The sequence below is a fragment of the Anomalospiza imberbis genome, chromosome 12 (assembly GCF_031753505.1).
Source record: "Anomalospiza imberbis isolate Cuckoo-Finch-1a 21T00152 chromosome 12, ASM3175350v1, whole genome shotgun sequence".
Classification (NCBI taxonomy): Eukaryota; Metazoa; Chordata; class Aves; order Passeriformes; family Viduidae; genus Anomalospiza; species Anomalospiza imberbis.
Genome location: NC_089692.1, coordinates 16,510,527 through 16,527,900, shown reverse-complemented (window position 1 = coordinate 16,527,900; position 17,374 = coordinate 16,510,527). Strand labels below are relative to the sequence as shown.

The window sequence follows — 17,374 nt, the reverse complement described above, 5'->3', positions numbered from 1 at the left end:
AAAAAACAGGCACCACTTTTCAGGAACACTCACAGCAGCTTTAGCAGTTAAAACTAGGAAGGAACAAAGACAGGAAGGGCAAGGGGTCATGTTTCATCAGAATTTGACTAAGCTCCAGCTTAATGTGGGTTGTGCCTGCTGTTTGAACAGTATGGAAAAAACACCATGACCAAAAATTCACAATCTTCAGGAATTTGAAAACAGTCCTTGGAACAGAACTCTTGCGTACTTCCCTGGGATGGCTCCACTCAAACCAAGTCCAAGAGGAGCAGGGGGAAGGCAAGTCCTGCTGCGACCACGGGCAGAAGTGATGGCTCTGAAACTGGAACAGGCTTCCACCCAATTTAAACAAAGAAAGGAAAGAATCTTGATTTCTTTCAGTCTTAAAGTGAGACAAACAAAATGATCCATCCACACTGCTGTAGTTGGTGAGTGGGGTGGGGGTAACTGCTTTATTTCCAAGTGGGAAGTAAATAAAGATGTGATACAGAGCCAACATATTCCAGACACGTCACCTCAAGATCACCCCAGCTGAGAAAGGAAGCTTGGAAATGAATGAAAATCCATGTTCCTCTCATCTGACAGTGCCATCAATCAGTGTTCTCATTACATTTGCATAAACATTTGCTTTTAATGAAATTCCTGCACAGTGACTGGAAGAATGTTGCTAATTACACATACTATGTTACAAGACTATTTAGTTCACTAGTTTTATGCTACTGGAAAGCTCTTTCTTATTTTCATAATGTTCCAGTAGCAAAAAGAACATTGTAAAGGATATTTTACCAAAGTACTGCTGCTGAAAATTCTCTCTCACTTTTATCCCCCTTAGTACCTGCAAATTTTCATAATTCCTTTTTGAATCATGAGAAGAAGGAAGAAATCCTACGCCACTTACAGACCACCAGGGAAAGGCAGCAGTGGCCATATACCAGCAGATCTTGCAAAGAATCCTGAAGTCAGTTTGGGCTGTATTAAATATTTCCAACCATCCACATTGAAAAGAAAAAAACTTGAGTGTGTACAGACATCATCCAATTCTCCACTCACCTACACGGCGCAAAAAGTGTATTATAAATTATGAACTCTGCTAGAAAGTCTGACCCATCAAGGTCTTGAGTATGTATTTAAGACTTCCTGCTTTTTATGGAGTAGAGCAACACTGGATCACTGGGTGAAGGATACCTTCACATTTCCATCTTCCATTTTCACATTAATTAAATCTGTTTTTAGCTTGATCGATATTTAAAAAAACAGGATACAATGCACACAAAGCTCAATCTATAGCCTTTGAAAAAAAAATCTACATCCTGCAAAAACCCTGCAGTCTGACATACAGCTTTTTCTATCTTTGGGTTCACTTAAATCCACTCATGCACATGACTCTAAAGACAGCCTGACAAAACTGATTTATTAATTGAAAAATCTCACTTACAGCAGCACTTCAAGTATGAGAATTATTTCCTACATTACCCTGTTCACATTTCATGTGGATGCTACTATTTTGTCTCACTTCATTTATTCTATTACTTGTTTATACAGCACAGCTTAACAGGAGTCTCAATGTTTATTTTTTTGAAGATCTCAGCATATCCCCAGTCTTTGAAAAGTCTGCGTCATGGCTAAGAATAACAATTTTGAAAGACTCTGCACTGTGAGTTATTTTGGAGTAAGTTACTGTCAAAGTAAACAATATTAAACAAGTCCAGTCCTTTAATCCAATTCAAGCCAGAATTATGGCAGCTTACATGAATTAATATGTTTATATACTGATGTGAGTACATCCTTAGACATTCACTCTGGAGTAAAACCTGCAACACAGACACTTGGGCTCTGGGTGCCTGGCATGATGCTCGACCCTGTGCTCTGGCAATGAGGCCTGAGGCACGTGTGGAAATTTGTGCAATGACACAGGTGTGCACTGCTGCACGTACCCCAGAAACAACACCATCCCACAGCTGAACTCACAGTCCAGACAGCTCTCTGCATCCACAGAGAAAGTGAACATAATGGAGTTCTCCACTTAAAAACAGCTGGAAAAGCCCACAGCTCATTACAAAGTATGCAACATTGGCAAGTAACTTTTTAAAAAGTCACTGTGAATTTTGGTTTGAGACTGCTAGAATTGACCTGCTACACAGATCTCTGAGGGTACTGAAACTTGGGATAACTGACAGACCCTGGAGCTGATTGCTGGAATGTAACACAGAGACACTGCACCCTCTTCTGGCTACAGCACACCCCTGGGCTGAGCTGGGACCTTCCAAACCCTGGGAGCACCATCCCCAGGCAGCAGCTGCCACCATCCCAGCCTTCCCTGGTCCCCAGTCTCCACAGAAACGCCCACAACTTGTGCCCTGCCTGCAGGTTCATGCTGAATTAAATTTCTAAGCTCAGGCTGGGCGGTGGCAGAGCAGAAAGGCAAAGTCTGGTATCTCAGCTGCCCTCCCCATGTGCCTCCTCCATCAGCTCCATCAGTCACCTCTGCTGCCTCCCTGCCCCGTGCCAGCCCTCGCACCACACAGCCAGCACTCAGAGCAGTTGGGCAGCTGCAGTTTTACCACTGTTGCACTGGAATCCTGCAAGGCCTGGGGCACGCCACCGAGCAAAGACACAAACCCATCCCAGTGTGGCAGCCGCGGGTGCTGCAGTCAGCAGATGGCACCACGGCCTCACCTGCAGCACCCAGGCTGGGGCCTCCCAGCTCCCCAAACTCCACCGCGTGGAAGCCCAACCTGCATCAACCAGTGCAACAGGTTTGCAGCCACCGCTGAGGAATCATGACCTCCTCAAGAACAGAATCAGGCTGGAAATATTTCAAGTAAATCAGCTGAAAATAGCAAGTAGGATAGAGGGGAGCACTTCTTTCCACAGTTCTTTACCTTTCAAAGACCTCTTGCAAAACATTAATAAGCTTCTACCATTTTCCCAGCCTGCAGAAGGCTGGCAAACACTAAGGGAGCATCAGCAGCAACAGCCCCTCTATCTTTCTGCTTCTTTTAACCAATTTAAAGGCTGTTTTTCTTCAGCTTCATTTGATTATAGCTAGTTTAGACATCACTTTGAACAACAGAGAAGACCTCTTCATACAGAAATTAAAGTCTCTTTACAACCATATCTTGCAAGAAAATTAAGTAATGAATTTACATCTACTGTTCTATTTTTGTGTCCTTTTATACAGGTCACTGTCATAAATCAGTCTTGATCTTCTAATAAAGACATGCTAATCTCCTTCACTTGTCAACAAGCCTTGAAACATCTGACCACAAAGTCTTTCTAAAACTTAATTAATGAAAGAAGAATAATCCAATTTACAGTTATATGCAAGAAAAAAAGTCACTGGAGGAACCAAGCTTGTCAGTTATGACTGGAGAAAAGGGTGACTAAACAAAAAATTCAATGTAAGATAACATTTTGAATGGTTACCACATATAGTAAGGTGGATTCCACTACCAGAGCCAAGAGATAAGAAATGAAGTAATTGGAAGTAAACTCAAAACAAACAGAAGGAGATGAGCCACACAGTGTGGTGAGGTGCCTGTGGTGTGTATAGCATCCATAGTGTCTTTCCTATGGCAAAAGCCTACATGGGTGCCATCAGCTATAAATGCCTGGAACAGAAATGCATGAAACTTCTTATCTCTAGTTTAGGAATTCCCTAAACTGCAAATCTTTGGAGATAGGACTGGATCGTGAAGAAATATCCCTGTACATACATACATTCCTCCATAGAACCATGGAATCATTTAGGTTGGAAAAGACCTGTACTGAGCACTCAACAGGGAGCTGTGGGCACAAGTAGGGGTGGGGGCAGCAGCAACCTGCACTTGGGAAAATTGCAGAGTGCAGGGGAGGAACCACAAACTCCCTGTGTGACCAAGGTGCTTCTCCTGTCCAGGGGCACTCAAGACCCACACGGTGGCTCCAGGGCTTTAGGCTTGGCATGTTAGAGGGAAAAGTGGAGTGGATGGGCCTTCAGTAACAGCCAAACCGGGTGACAAAAAGTGAAATGAGCAACAGACACATGGCACGGACCTCACGTGATTCAGAGTGCAGGAACAAGGGGTGAGGGAGCAGGCAGACGACTGGATGGCAAGTTATTTTCTATGTTTAGAGCTGCAGCCAGTTACCTTTTAAACTCATCATGATAAAATTCTGATTTGCACGTCACCATCTCACTGGCTTGGCTGTCGTCACGACTCCTGACCCCACCAAATACATAAAGCTCAGAGGCAACTCCACAGGCCACTGCCCCAAATCTGAAAATCCAAACGAGGAAAAAATATTAATGCAGTGTACCAAAACCTTTTTGCATACCCTTCTGAACTTTATCCATCTTTTCCTCTATTATTTATTTATACACACAGATGCCTTAAATATCCAACAAGATGAGTCATGGATATTAACTGTAAGCACCTAATTCAGATCACACAAAAAAAACCCCCAGTAAACAGTAAAAATATTTCTCTCTAAAAATATTCTGAAGTTCCAATTGAACTATAATTTCTTGTTTTCACTTTGCATCAGGGAACTAGTGCTTGTAACACCAGGACTATGTTTCTATAACATTTGTATTTATTGCTTGGATGCTTGTCTTTACTCAACCACATGTTAACTACAGGCCACCATGACTCAGAAAGACCTGGTGAGGTTCACAGGCCATCTTCCCAGATTCATCAGAAAAAGGACACTTTCCTCCCATCAGAGGGTTGGAAAAGCAATCTAGTTCCCCCACTTCCATTCTCCCTCACCTCCTCTCTTTGAGAGGACAGATTGCTGTCCACTGCTGAGTCCTGGGGTCGTAACACTCCACAGATTCAAAGAGTTTGCCATAGGAGCCTCCACCCATTGCATAGATTTTCTTCTTCATAGCTGCATAGCAGCCAATCTTATGGAAAAAAAAAAGAAAATATATCTGAAATGACACACAAATGTACAGTATTGAGAGCTCAAAGCTGTCTGTACACACACACAGAGGCATTTGCGTTGCCTATACCCCATGTCAAACATACGAGGCATAAAAGTGCTCAGCTACAGTTTTGTTTTGGTGTATAAAGAGAGAAGAAGCTGCTCACTCCCATTTCATTTTGAAACTATTTGCTACAGCTTCTACTTGAAGCAAAATATTAAAATACATATTTTTATACACACACACACACACATATATACACATACATATATCCGCATTGACTATTTACCAAGAAGCAACACAATAATATAAGATGTAGTTTTTACCTTTCTAACCATGGTCAAGTCTGGCTGCTTGGTCCAGGTCCGGCTATAAATATCATAGCTCTCCATAGAGATCAGCTCCCTTTCACCATCCTCACCTCCCAGAATATACAGAATCCCATCAATCTCTACCACACCAAAATTATGTCGTGCCTAAGGAACATCAATAAAGTCAACAATGAAAAACATAACTGCCATTGTGAATAAATGAACACAATCTTATTTTTCAGAGTATCTGTCTGCAAAGTGCTATTGGTATTATGCCTGGCTTTTGTTTTGTTTTGTTTTTTAATGGTGAAGTCCTAAACACCAGCATAAGATTATTAATTTAATCAACTAAACAAAACAAAGGGTATCAAAAGAAAAGAAAGAAAGAAAGAAAGAAAAAAAGCAGAGCAGCAGAAGCTGAAGAGACCACACGCCTGGGCCCATTCTCTGTGCAAAAGCAGCTCTTCTATTTTGTATATATGAGCCCAGCTACCCTTCAGTCTCACAGCAAACGTATCACAAGCAAGAAATTTAATGCATCATAACTAAAATCTACATGCCTTTGTCAACCAGAGATTGCAAAGAGGAAATTCCTGTGGTAACAACTTCTTAATAAACACCCTGTGCTGATTTACAAAGATAAAAACACAGGTGTATTAAGGATATATGTTTACAAATAACAAACTGTTACTTTTTGATGGAATGTAATTATGAAGAAGGAAGCATTAACTCAAACCAAACCTAAATATGTCTGTGCAAGCCAAGTTCTGTATGTTGGCCAGTCCTCTGTCCACCTTTTCTGCACAGTCCGATCCCTTTGTCCATCTCAGAGGTCTCTTGTTTTAGAAGGCCAGTACACGCAGAACATTAAGTATACTACAGGACTGATTCATTATGAAATTCCTGAAATTTTGTAGTTCATCTTACAGTTAGCTCTTCACCAATTGTTTAGTTTTTCCAGATCCAGCAGTCAGCATCAGACCACAAGAACAACAGGATATAAACAGAAGTCAGTCTGTAGCATGATTTGAATGTGTAAGATGCAAGCGACTGGAGACTCAGAATAAAATTTTGCAGAAGAAAAGGAACATTTTGCCAGAGTAAAAACTTAAATCCCAACAGTTAGATAGAGATCTTGCCTCATGCATTGGTGGTAAGGAACTCCATGAATTGGTGTCTGGATCATATTTCTCTCCAGAGCTTAGCGTTCCCTTGTTTTCATCCTGACCACCAAGCACAAATAAAAATCCTTCTGTAAAACAAAATGTAACATGATCTTAAGAACAGGACTCTCAAGAAGAGGACCCACACCTGCACACCGAGCAAAACAACATGACTGGTGAGCTGTATTCTGGAATTCACCAAGAGATCCAGACCAGTCACAGGTCAGACTCTGGACTGGAGAAGGTAAAGCACATACTTACATCTGACTCAAGTCTGCCCCTGCAGATACCCTTCAACATATTCAGTGATGCAGTAACTAGAATTTACTTAAAACATGAAATTCTCCTGGAGAGACAAATGTAGCAGATTCCCACAATATGTTGCAGGAATAGTGATTTTAAGACACTCAGATGACAGGGATTTTCACAGAATCAAGTACAGTTTTGGGCAGACAAAGGGGAAGCATAAAATAACCCCAGTGCAGTCAGCCTTGAAGAAAATATATTCTTATAAGCTGTATCTCAGATTTTGAGGCACTGGTAAGTTTTCATAACATTGATTTTACAAAGATGAAGCTCCCCTTTACCTGCTGACAATACTCCATGATTGATCCTTGGAATACTCATAGGAGCAAGTTCAATCCAGAGCTGTCTATTGGGATCATAAAGAGGACACATACACCGCATCACTGAGGTTGGTTTCCGTGATCTGAACACAGGGTGGGGAGGGAACAAACAGAAACAGAAAGACAAAGACAGAGTTTTACGAGTTCACTGTCAACACCTCGTGTCCAAAGCTGGCTTGTTCTTGCTTTCGTGTATATTCATCACGTGGCATTTCCCTGGTAAGGAGAAGACCCCCAAACCAAACATGTAAATTGAGTTTGTACAGACTTGGAGACATAAAAAGCTGATTGACTTCATTCCTACTGTATCTGCCCGTAACCTTTTTTATGAACTTTGAACGAGCTAAGAAGAACTGATAGAGAGTATTAGCAATGTCTGAGTAAAGTGATTCACAAACTGACATGCAAAATGTTATCTGAGTGGTTTACTACACTTCTATAAAGAGCTAACATCTAAATGCTAAATTTATTTAAACAGGACTGAATCCTTCCTTCTGCTGCAGGGGTTACTTAAGAAACAAAAGGGATCCTTGTGTGGAACAGGAATTTTCACCTTATCTCAGATGCACCAGTAATGACTTTTTTTTTTAAACCACATCTATTATAAACAAAACTGTTTAAAGCACATGTTCATTACATCTAAGTTTTGTTATAGAAGCTTTTCAGATCATCAGAAACTATTCTGTGTTTAAGTCTATTCAGTTTAAAAAAAACTAGCCAACACTTACTGAACAAACAACCCTACTCAAAGTTTACTACATGTTGAATGTCAGAAACAAAATAACTATTTATTGCTGAATCACCCCCAAAGGTATTTTAGGTGTGTCTGACCAACTAAAACAAACTCAAATGCTAGAGTATCAAGTAATAGGTGCACACATTCTCTGCACTCTGTGTTTTCAGAGAGCCATGAGTGCTGGCACTGGGACCAGCTGTCATGGCACTGCGCACTTACACTCTCTCTTCCCCCCCAACTGTCACGATGCACTCGGAGTAGCCCCGGGGCTTGAAGGAGGCCAGCATGGCCTCTCCCTGCTGCGGGGGTGTCAGGGGGATGTTGTTGCACTCCTTGACGATCTCGCGGACCAGCGGCTCGCTCATCATCTGCTCGCGCAGATACGCCGCGTCCAGCCCCGACACCCACACTGCCGACATCACATCCTTCATGTGGACCTGGGGAGGCAGCAGGGACACAAAATCAGCCCCAGCACAGAGGCACCCGGACATGCAGATGCTTCTGTGCTTAGCAAATACTTGAGGGTTTTTGATACTGGCAAGTAATAAATTATACAAGACAGTGTTAGTAAGAAAATGCACCAAGTCCTCCAAGTTTCTCTATAAACATGCTACTTGCTTTCCCATCATCTAAACAAGATTATATCATCAAATGTCAAAATGGTGCTTTTTTTCTTAATGCCTATTAAACAATGAAGGCAGCAGATAATATACCATCCACTCCGCTTTCACCCTTTTACTGCAATGCCGTGGTCTGCATTTCAGGGAAAATTCAATAAATTCTATAAGATTAGTCCTTAAAGAAACAGATCTATTTCAAGTTCCCACTGATTAGAATGAACACTCCGATTTGCGCCACGTTCAAAATACAAACATTTGGATGTCCTGACCTTTCTGGATTCTGAATCATGAGAAATCCACCTAATCACTGCTTCAAAGACGTATCTTTCGTTTCCAACATTGAGCTTTTCCATCGACAGCACTTCTTTCAGTTTTTGAGGAGTCAGTTCCAAGAATTCCTCTGTGCTGCTGACATCTCGAAAGTGAGTTTCCAGATACTCTGAGGCAAGGTAGTGAACATGATGCAAACAATAGTGCAGTGCAAAGTCCCGAATACCAATACAGTTCTCAGCAGCTATGCAACCTTCTAAAAACTCACAGCAGAGAGTTTTTAAGTCTGTAAGCAGCAGGAGATCAGCTGCCTGTACCACATCTTGGATAGTTTCTTCATTTAGCCTGATCTGCAAGAATTAATTTAGAAGTTATAGCTACTATCACTCATTTGTTCCATGACATGCCCGCATTCATTACACTCATTCCCAGTGGCTGAAAAATGGAGTATTAATGCCAGTGTAAGAATCAGGAGAAACTGATATGACTGCTAACCATTAATTAATTAACACAGGGTTCGAAAGGCATTTGCTTGACAGAAGGTGTGGAGCAGAACTTTTGATAAGTTCCTGAAGTAACCAACCATAAAATTGTTCATCTCCTCCTGGAACCTAAAATGAGTTTTGCTGTAATAAATAAATAATTTTTTAAAACACACATGCAGGAATGAATTTCAAGCCAAATCTGCCTTTTCTTTTTCTGCTGAAAGCTAAACTCATTCAGCAATCTTAGTCTGGTTCCAAATAAACTAGACACACCAACTTTAATTCCTGCTAAGGCTCCTGGCACACAGATCTGACAAGAGGCCAGAGAGGTGGGCACGAGGGGCAGGGAGGAAGGGTGCCTGGTGTACTCCTGGATTACACTGAGGTGTAATCCTCACTGATGGAGTCTCCATCTCTGTGGCTACCAAAGCACCTCTGTGGCTACCTCTGTCACAGCTGACAAACACTGCCTGTTTTAAAGCAGATTACTGAAGGTAGCAACCAATTTTAATACAAGCATTTGACATTGAGTCTAAATTTTAAAGTCCTCCCCTGCTGCACAAGAATAGGAGACAACTCCTGCAGAGCCTACTGCCTCTACTTCATATGCACAGTCCCACTCTGCAGAAGCTTTAGCACAAAACTTTAAACATCTTTCAGAATAGCAGTGTTAAAATTCAAGTTATTTTGCCAAATAGTCCAGGTGAGGTTTAGGGGTTTTTTTAATACCATACCTGCCCACTGAAGATGTAGTCTAGTATCTCTTTCATGATATCAACAGATATCCCTTCAAGTTCAATCTTGTATGTTGAGCCATCATCCTTTGGAGGATTGTAATTCAATTTTGTTCTAAGAGAAGAGAAAAGGAAAAGACCAAAGTTCAAAATCTGGGCATTGCTTGCTGTCAGTTTGTGAAGACTCTGAGATCTCAGAATATGGATGTCTTGAGCCACAACAGAGATGTTAAAACCTTTCAATGTGATGGAAAAACTGTCCCTTGAATTAGCATGTAGGTATGGCCTCTGATACTGCTCATCACATTTCCAAACTGAACAAATCTGTCAGCCTTGCAAACTACCCAGGCCATCAAAGAGCCAAAGTATGTTTTATCCCAGCTCATTCATCACAAGCATTCAAAAACTTCACTCAGACCTTCCAACAGAACAGCAGCTCTGCTGACAGATGAAACACAAGAATTTGCTTTGATAAAGGTGGGAAAAAACCCAAAGCAAAACAAAACCAAAGCTTTTTTTACCAAGGAAGAAATAATTAGAGTTAGCAGATGTGATCAGAATATTCACTGGCAGCACAAACATTTGGATTGCATTACCATTTTGTGTAGTTTATGATGTTATCAGCCTAATGCTGTGCCTGGCTGTAACCAAGCCATGCACTCACAGTTTCAGGGAACAGCCCAGGTGCTGCCCAGCAGAGCTTTAAATATTCATCTACATCAGTGGACACTTCACTTACAAGCCATTTCTTTAAACATACCAGGAGCACTGTGATGTGCCTGTGAATAGCATGGTGGAGGCTAGGGGAAAAGGTGAGGAAGCAATAATAGCACAGCAGACACTTTGCCTTCCACCAGCTGTCAGTGCAAACACTTCTTCCAGGAGAGACAACTTTAAGTGTTCAGAAGGGAGCAGCATCCACCAGTTTGGTGCCAACAGCCACAAGAGCTAATAAAAGATCAGTTTTTAACATATTTTTCCACATTTTGGTCAATGAAGAATACATTATATAAAGACAAGAAAGTTTGTTTCCCTACTTCTGAGTATATATAGTGACCTACATGTATGCCACAGCACACAAAAATAAAAGCTTTTAAAACTTTTTAACATTCATTTGAATATATTCTTAGATAGAATCAGTTTCTTAGTGTGAAAAGCTGTGGCTTTGCTAAGCTGAAAATGTCCAGCCTCCTGCTATCCACACTCATGCTAAGCAAATACATAAATAGGTCTTAGCTAAGGGCAGACTCTGCCTCACTTACTCACTTTTTCTCACAAAATAAGCTGTAACTCACATCAAATAAAACATTAGTCTGTAAGGAGCTATTTTTAAGTGTGAATAAGGGCAGTAATTTTAGCCCTTTAGTTCATCATCCTTGTGGTCCTGTCTTCACATCCCTTTTCTACTCTGCAGAACACCCAGAGATAGCAGTGCCCATGCACCAGGGCTGGAGCTGCTTCACCCTGTCTGTACAGCACCCGGCACAAGTTACAATACAAATAACAACAACAACGTGGCGTGGGTTAGGAAATTGTTTATTTCCTAACACCTGGAAGGAGATTAGGAAAATTGTGTGACTCCCATTAAAGTGCATGCTGCAATAGCAGGCACTGATTTACAGCTTGTCAGCTGAGAACTCCTGCCCCAAATGTACATTTCCAGCAGAATGTACGTGTTCCTCAACCCGAGCCATCCTTGCCCATGTGCAATGTGCATTTTCCATGTCTACAAGCTCCAAACGAGCGACAGAGCATACACACACAGGGCAATGTGCTTCTTTACACACATTTTCAAATCTATCCAAACTACCTCCTGGGATTCTTGGTTTGTAACAAAAGGCACTTCTGGATTCCTAGGATGAAACTGTGTTTTCTTTTAATTTAACATAAAATGTATCAAGGTTCACAGTGTCTGGCTTCCTTCAGTAGAAAAGACAGTTGGGTGATCCCTGGATCTCACATGAGTCAGGTACCTCTAAGTAGCTGTTATGATCAAATACACAGCAGCATCTACACAGAACCTGGGATGTCCAGCACATTGAGGGGCTTAAAACAGGTCCAAGGCATATAATAAGCACGTTGATGCCAGCACTAATGGGGAGATTAGGGAAAGGACTCGTGCTATTTATCACTAACTTTCATCTTAGCATCACCTGTACACACCCAAGCTAAATCACCTTATTGCGTGGACTTTACACTGACGCCTCCTGGTAACAAGAAAGTATTGTTCTGAGTTTTTGGGTCTTATCAGGGTAGATGTCCTAATTACTGTGTACTTTTTCAGACATCAACAGTTTGTGAGCTGTAAAGAAATTACCTAGGCAAGGCCAAAACATGAAGCCAAAGCAGAAAAATAACCTTGAGAACAAATCAAATTACTTCAAAGTTACAGACACTCGTATCTAGGCAAGCATTCACCTTATGCAAATGCTTCCCAGTTCAGATTAAGTTTTGTTCCTATCATCTGTCATGGGAAGCAGTGTGATGCATCTGTCACATGATTTAAATTTGTTGGTTAATAAAATATAAGGTTATTTATTTCAGTACAAGTATTTCTGGGCTATGCCAAGAGAGCAAATCCCAAAGGCAGCTGGAGGTACTCCTTGTCACTCACGTCAAAACTGCAGGACAGCTACTGGCTGTGGGGAAGAAGGGAGGAAAAATATGATGCAAGGACATATTCTAACCAGGTTTAGGGCTGGAAAAGCTTAAGAAAAAAAAAAACATTATTCCAAATGGAAAGAAAGCTGAAGAAGGAGAGAAAAGTAGGAGGTGTGCAAGCAGAGGGCAAGGAGCCACATCTCCTCTTGCATCACCCAGCACCAGCTGTGACCTGCACCCACACCTCGCCTGCAAACTGAGGCCTGGGCATCCCTGTCATAACACCAGAGACAGAAGGAGAAAGTTTCCTAACATATTTATTCCCAGTTCAGAAAGACAATGGGCAGCACATGGAGAAATACTTAACCCTTGCTCATTATCAAATTTCACTTCAGAAAGTAAGTTACCAGCTATGCTTAAGCAGAGGCTTTCCTATCTGTCAGCATCCCAGAAGGAGGATGCCTTCTTTATGCCACGCTCCTCCTCAGGGTGATTTATTCAGCCTGTGATTTGGGTGGCTGAGAGCTGGAAAAGGCAACCAGCAGCCCAAGGTGCAGAGATGGGCCAGCTGCAGCACAGCTGCTTCTAACACAGGCATGTGACAGCTTCCTGCTGCGGACAACGTTTCTAATTACTTTAAAAGCACTCCAAGCTGCCAAGCCACAGATGAAAAGGCTGCCTCAGTCGTCCTTAATTCAGATGGAAGACCAGAACATCGAGATCTAGAAGGAAATAACCCTCCCAGCCAACCAAAACCCCCATGAGTTGGGAGCAGAGCACAGGCAAGACAGAGCTGGAGGAAATGAAACAAGGCAACTTCTTCATCCTGTTTTCTCAAGTAATTTAATTTTGAGCAACTTGACTCTGTACACGTTTTAAAACAATAATTTCCATTTTTTAATTAAGATCATGATTGTAAGTTGAAATTGCTTCCAGTAACATAAAACTGTTCTATAAATGCTCAACATCCACCCCAACATCTTGTGCCTCATCAGGAAAACTGCTGGCACACACAACACCTTGAGCCAGTGGCATAAGAACAAATGGGTTGATGTTGTGTTTTGATGTTGTCTGTGTGACAAATTTAGAATCTGCTGTTCCACATCACTTAAGGAATACGATCCTAATGAGTCATCTGAAATGCTCTACATGAGGCAGAATGAGGATAAAAATTCCAGTACCTCATCTGTATATCTAAGCAGTATAAGCAAGGTAAATCCTCAAAATGAAAATACAGGCTCAAGAACTGATGTTGATACTGCTGGGAGCAACAATTTACCTCTAATGACATAAAACAGATTCAAATAGTAAAAAAAAAAAAAAACCCCACAAGCAAAAAGCAAACAAACAGGTAAATTAAGATTGTCCACAGTTCTTGTTAAAATTAGGATGGAACTTCCAACCTGTTACTTCAAAAGAGCAGAACAAATCAAAGCACAACCAATACTTCTGACCTTACAGTCAATCCCTGTGAAAGCACTGTTGTGGGACAGTTAAGATTTATAAGAAGCAGAATGAAAAAAAAAATCCATGTGCCTGAAAACTTGGTTTTCTTACATTTTACAGTGGAAACTTAGGAGGGGAATAATCACTTTTAAATACTCAACTAGACAAAACAACAAACAAAAGGAAAATTCAAATTAAGAACTTGGCCACCACCACCACCACTTGATTTCCTTAGTCAGACATAATTTTGTGGGAATATTTTCATCTTTGAAATCTCTGCCTTATCTGTAAGCTACTAAGAAAAGACAACTGAAGTGTTTTTACAATGGTCACATAAGTTATACAGAGAACAAGAGCACAACTCTTGGAAAGCTTTAATCCTTAGAGTGCTGGTATACTGGAACCTAAACAAATAAAGAAAACACCTGTCTGCAAAGACTGCCTACGAGAATGCTCCAGACCACATTCACCACAAGCAGGTTGTTGATATTTACAGTGATCAGCCATCAAAAAATCTGGGAAACAAGAGACAGAAGCTTTGGGTTTGATGCTTGCAACACAAAACTTTTACCTGCTCCCACATCACCACAGTGCAACTTCGCTGGCCTACTTACACTGCAGGGTGTCAGGAACCAGACAAGAGGGAGACACTTGTCTTTTGGAAAGGAGCTGTCTTCCCAAATTAATGATTTTGCTCCAGATTAGCCATTAAGGGCTGGTCTATACATGCTTTGCCAGTATTGCCACACTAGCAAACTTTAATATTCAAGTAGCAAAGCTGTCCCTCGAAACTGAAGGGCAATAAAATTGGGGTTTGATGATTTATCCTTTACCTGCACCAGTGTTTTGTCCTTCTCCAGAGAGCATCAGCATTTTAAAATGAAGTTGGACCTCCAACAAATGGTTCCAGCAAAGACATGCACCAAACCTAAAACATGCTCACAAGGATGACTCAGTCTCAAAAATGACAAGTAAGTACTTGGAAATTTTTCATCACTAAGGAGAAAACAAAAAAATCTGCTTTTGATGCAAACATAAGGTCAATTTAGTATCCTGGACTGGGCTTCCTTATGTAGGTTTTAGTCTTTCAAGTACAAGCTTTCCATGGTAAATCTAATTAAGTCCTAGTTAGGACTGACCATTTTAATGGTGAAGTTTTTCATTTGTCTGCCTTTATGCCTGCAATGTTTTCTCCCATAAAGGCTGGTCTTTCTACGTGCAAAAAAACCTCCTTAATAATCACATTATTAAACAGGTCAAACATAAAAACATGATGCAGCAGTTCACTCCACCCACTGCCATCCTCCAAAAAGATATTTTACAACCAAATCAGAAGGTTTCCTTTGAGGTCGCACCCTGGCCTTTAGCACCACACATAAAAGTCAGTCTTCACCACACCCTGCAAAGGGTGCCAGCTCTCAGAGCATTTTGGCTATGCCTCTCCTATGTCTCTCTCCTTAAGATTATCTCTAACTCCAACTTCAGATCTCAAGGCAAAGGAGTCCATTTAACAGCTCAGCACAAAAACTTGCAGAAGGTGCTTTGTTTGCTTTAAGAGAAACAAAAACTGTGACATATAACTTAATTTTTTCAAGTATTGAAAAGTTTAAGTCAGGCAAAAATGTGGCTTTCTCCCTTCCCATAAGAAAAGGAACAAGGCAATTCCTTCAACTGCAGCACAGGGCATATGTACAGGGCTCATGGGCTTTGCTCAATGAAGAGCTTGTTTACCATGAAAATCTGAAATACCCTGATTACACTGAGCTCATCCAGAGCTAGACTGTAATCTAAATTGGAAATCTACCCTGTATTAGAGTGTCTTGCCTAAACATGTGAGTTAGCCCTAAGTAGACAGAACACACACTCAACAAACTGTGCCCAAGGATGGACCCTGGCAGTTCTGAGCAGCACCAGGGACCTGATGTTTCATTTCACTTTGGGTTTCTTTAGCCAGCACAGAAATCAACCAGGCAACAGCAACAGCTGAGCTTGCAAACAAGTCAAACACAAGCAATGCAGATCAGCTGCTGGGCACCTGTGGTTCTGCACCCCGTGCATGGCACGAAGCACAGCTCAGGCTCATCTGTGATGTGGTGGAGCACACCTGGTTCATCTGTGACACAAACACCTGCTGGGTTTAGAAAGGTGGTTTGGGTCTGGTTTTCTTCTGCTCCACTTGACACTCGAGTCCACTCACTGAACTGATGATTCCCAGCAGTGTCACACTTTTTAGGTAGCAGTTTGGAATGAGGACTTCCTCAGAAAAACAAGGGAAGACATTTTTGAAAGAGAGATTTAAGCAAAGAAATGAAGAGTGTCTTACTTGAAATATGTCTTCTTTCAGATTAACTCTACTTTTAAACTTCTTAAAAATGCTTTTTTAGAAGAAACAAGTACAGTTTTATACAGTACCCATGCTGCTAAATTTGCTGTTAAATATATTTAAGAAACGCAATACTGTGTAGCATGTGTCTAATAACCCAAATATTCCTGTATTATTATTATTTAATTTTATTTAATTTAATTTCTGTAAATATTATTATTTAATGAACACCAATAGATCTGCTGGGAAAACTTGGATTAACCAGGTTTTTATACCTCACTTATCCTTACAGCACATGGGAGGAATAAGCAACAGAGTTGGAGAAAGATTTTCATAATAATTGGTAAGTATGAAGTCAAATGGACAAAATTATAAGTGCATGAGTAGTGTTGTGGAACAGCTGGAAGATCCAACTGAGGGAAGCACTGGAATTCTAGATATGCCCAGAGCTGGAAAACACAGATCTGCAAGACTTTCACAGAAAGCAATGCCACAGCCAAGAGGAAAACGGAACCAGGAACACGGATTTCATCAGCACAAAAGCCTCCAACACAGAGCACTCCCCATGTTCATAAACAAGAGCTGCACCAGGCAGCCCACACCGTCCAGGGGATGTAAACCAACATGCCTGAGGACATAAACCAGCCACCAACCACATGGGATTAAGGACATACTTCCTTGATAGGGCCAAGGACTTTCAGAGCTGTGCATAAGCAGTGATTTGTGTTGGTTTTTTGGACATATTAAGCCATGGAAAAGATAAAATATGAGAGGCAAAGACAGGAGTGGAGACTCCCCTGTGCATGGGTAGCACTACATTGGTACTCAGTACCAGCACAGAGAGAAACTTCTGTACAATATTCAGAATAAGAGTCTGAAGAGAGTGAGGAAACAAATCCTTTCAAACCATTAATTACCGTACACGTTTGCCAGTTCACACCAGGAAAAAGTTCCTTTAGTAACTGCAGACGAGACCAACACAAACAAAACAGGTTCAAAGAATTAAAAAAGAACACCACCAAAAAAACCAAAACACAAGTGAAGCATTTCTGACTCATCAGCTCCAGACACATCAGCGCTGTTCCAGCCACAAATCAAGGGGAAAAAAAAGAATAAAAAAGGCTCTTTTAATAATAAAAGTTTTGCCAAA

At 41.2% G+C, this 17,374-nt stretch overlaps 1 protein-coding gene across 5 annotated transcripts in view; it reads right to left on the bottom strand.

Annotated features, from left to right (window-relative positions):
• The window catches only part of GAN (gigaxonin), a 28,633-nt gene that overhangs the window by 5,162 nt on the left and 6,097 nt on the right, over nt 1–17,374 (bottom strand). For 2 of the 5 annotated variants that reach the window (XM_068203101.1, XM_068203103.1), the window contains exons 2-9: nt 9,855–9,969; nt 8,635–8,985; nt 7,965–8,182; nt 6,971–7,092; nt 6,353–6,472; nt 5,236–5,378; nt 4,752–4,888; nt 4,131–4,259 (exon numbers count right to left, since the gene is read on the bottom strand). In XM_068203101.1, coding sequence (XP_068059202.1) covers nt 4,131–4,259; nt 4,752–4,888; nt 5,236–5,378; nt 6,353–6,472; nt 6,971–7,092; nt 7,965–8,182; nt 8,635–8,985; nt 9,855–9,969 — 1,335 coding nt within the window. Of the gene's footprint in view, nt 1–4,130; nt 4,260–4,751; nt 4,889–5,235; nt 5,379–6,352; nt 6,473–6,970; nt 7,093–7,964; nt 8,183–8,634; nt 8,986–9,854; nt 9,970–12,862; nt 12,967–15,791; nt 15,814–17,374 lie in introns of those variants that run through there. The other 3 variants (XM_068203104.1, XM_068203102.1, XM_068203105.1) reach the window with 3 other exon arrangements.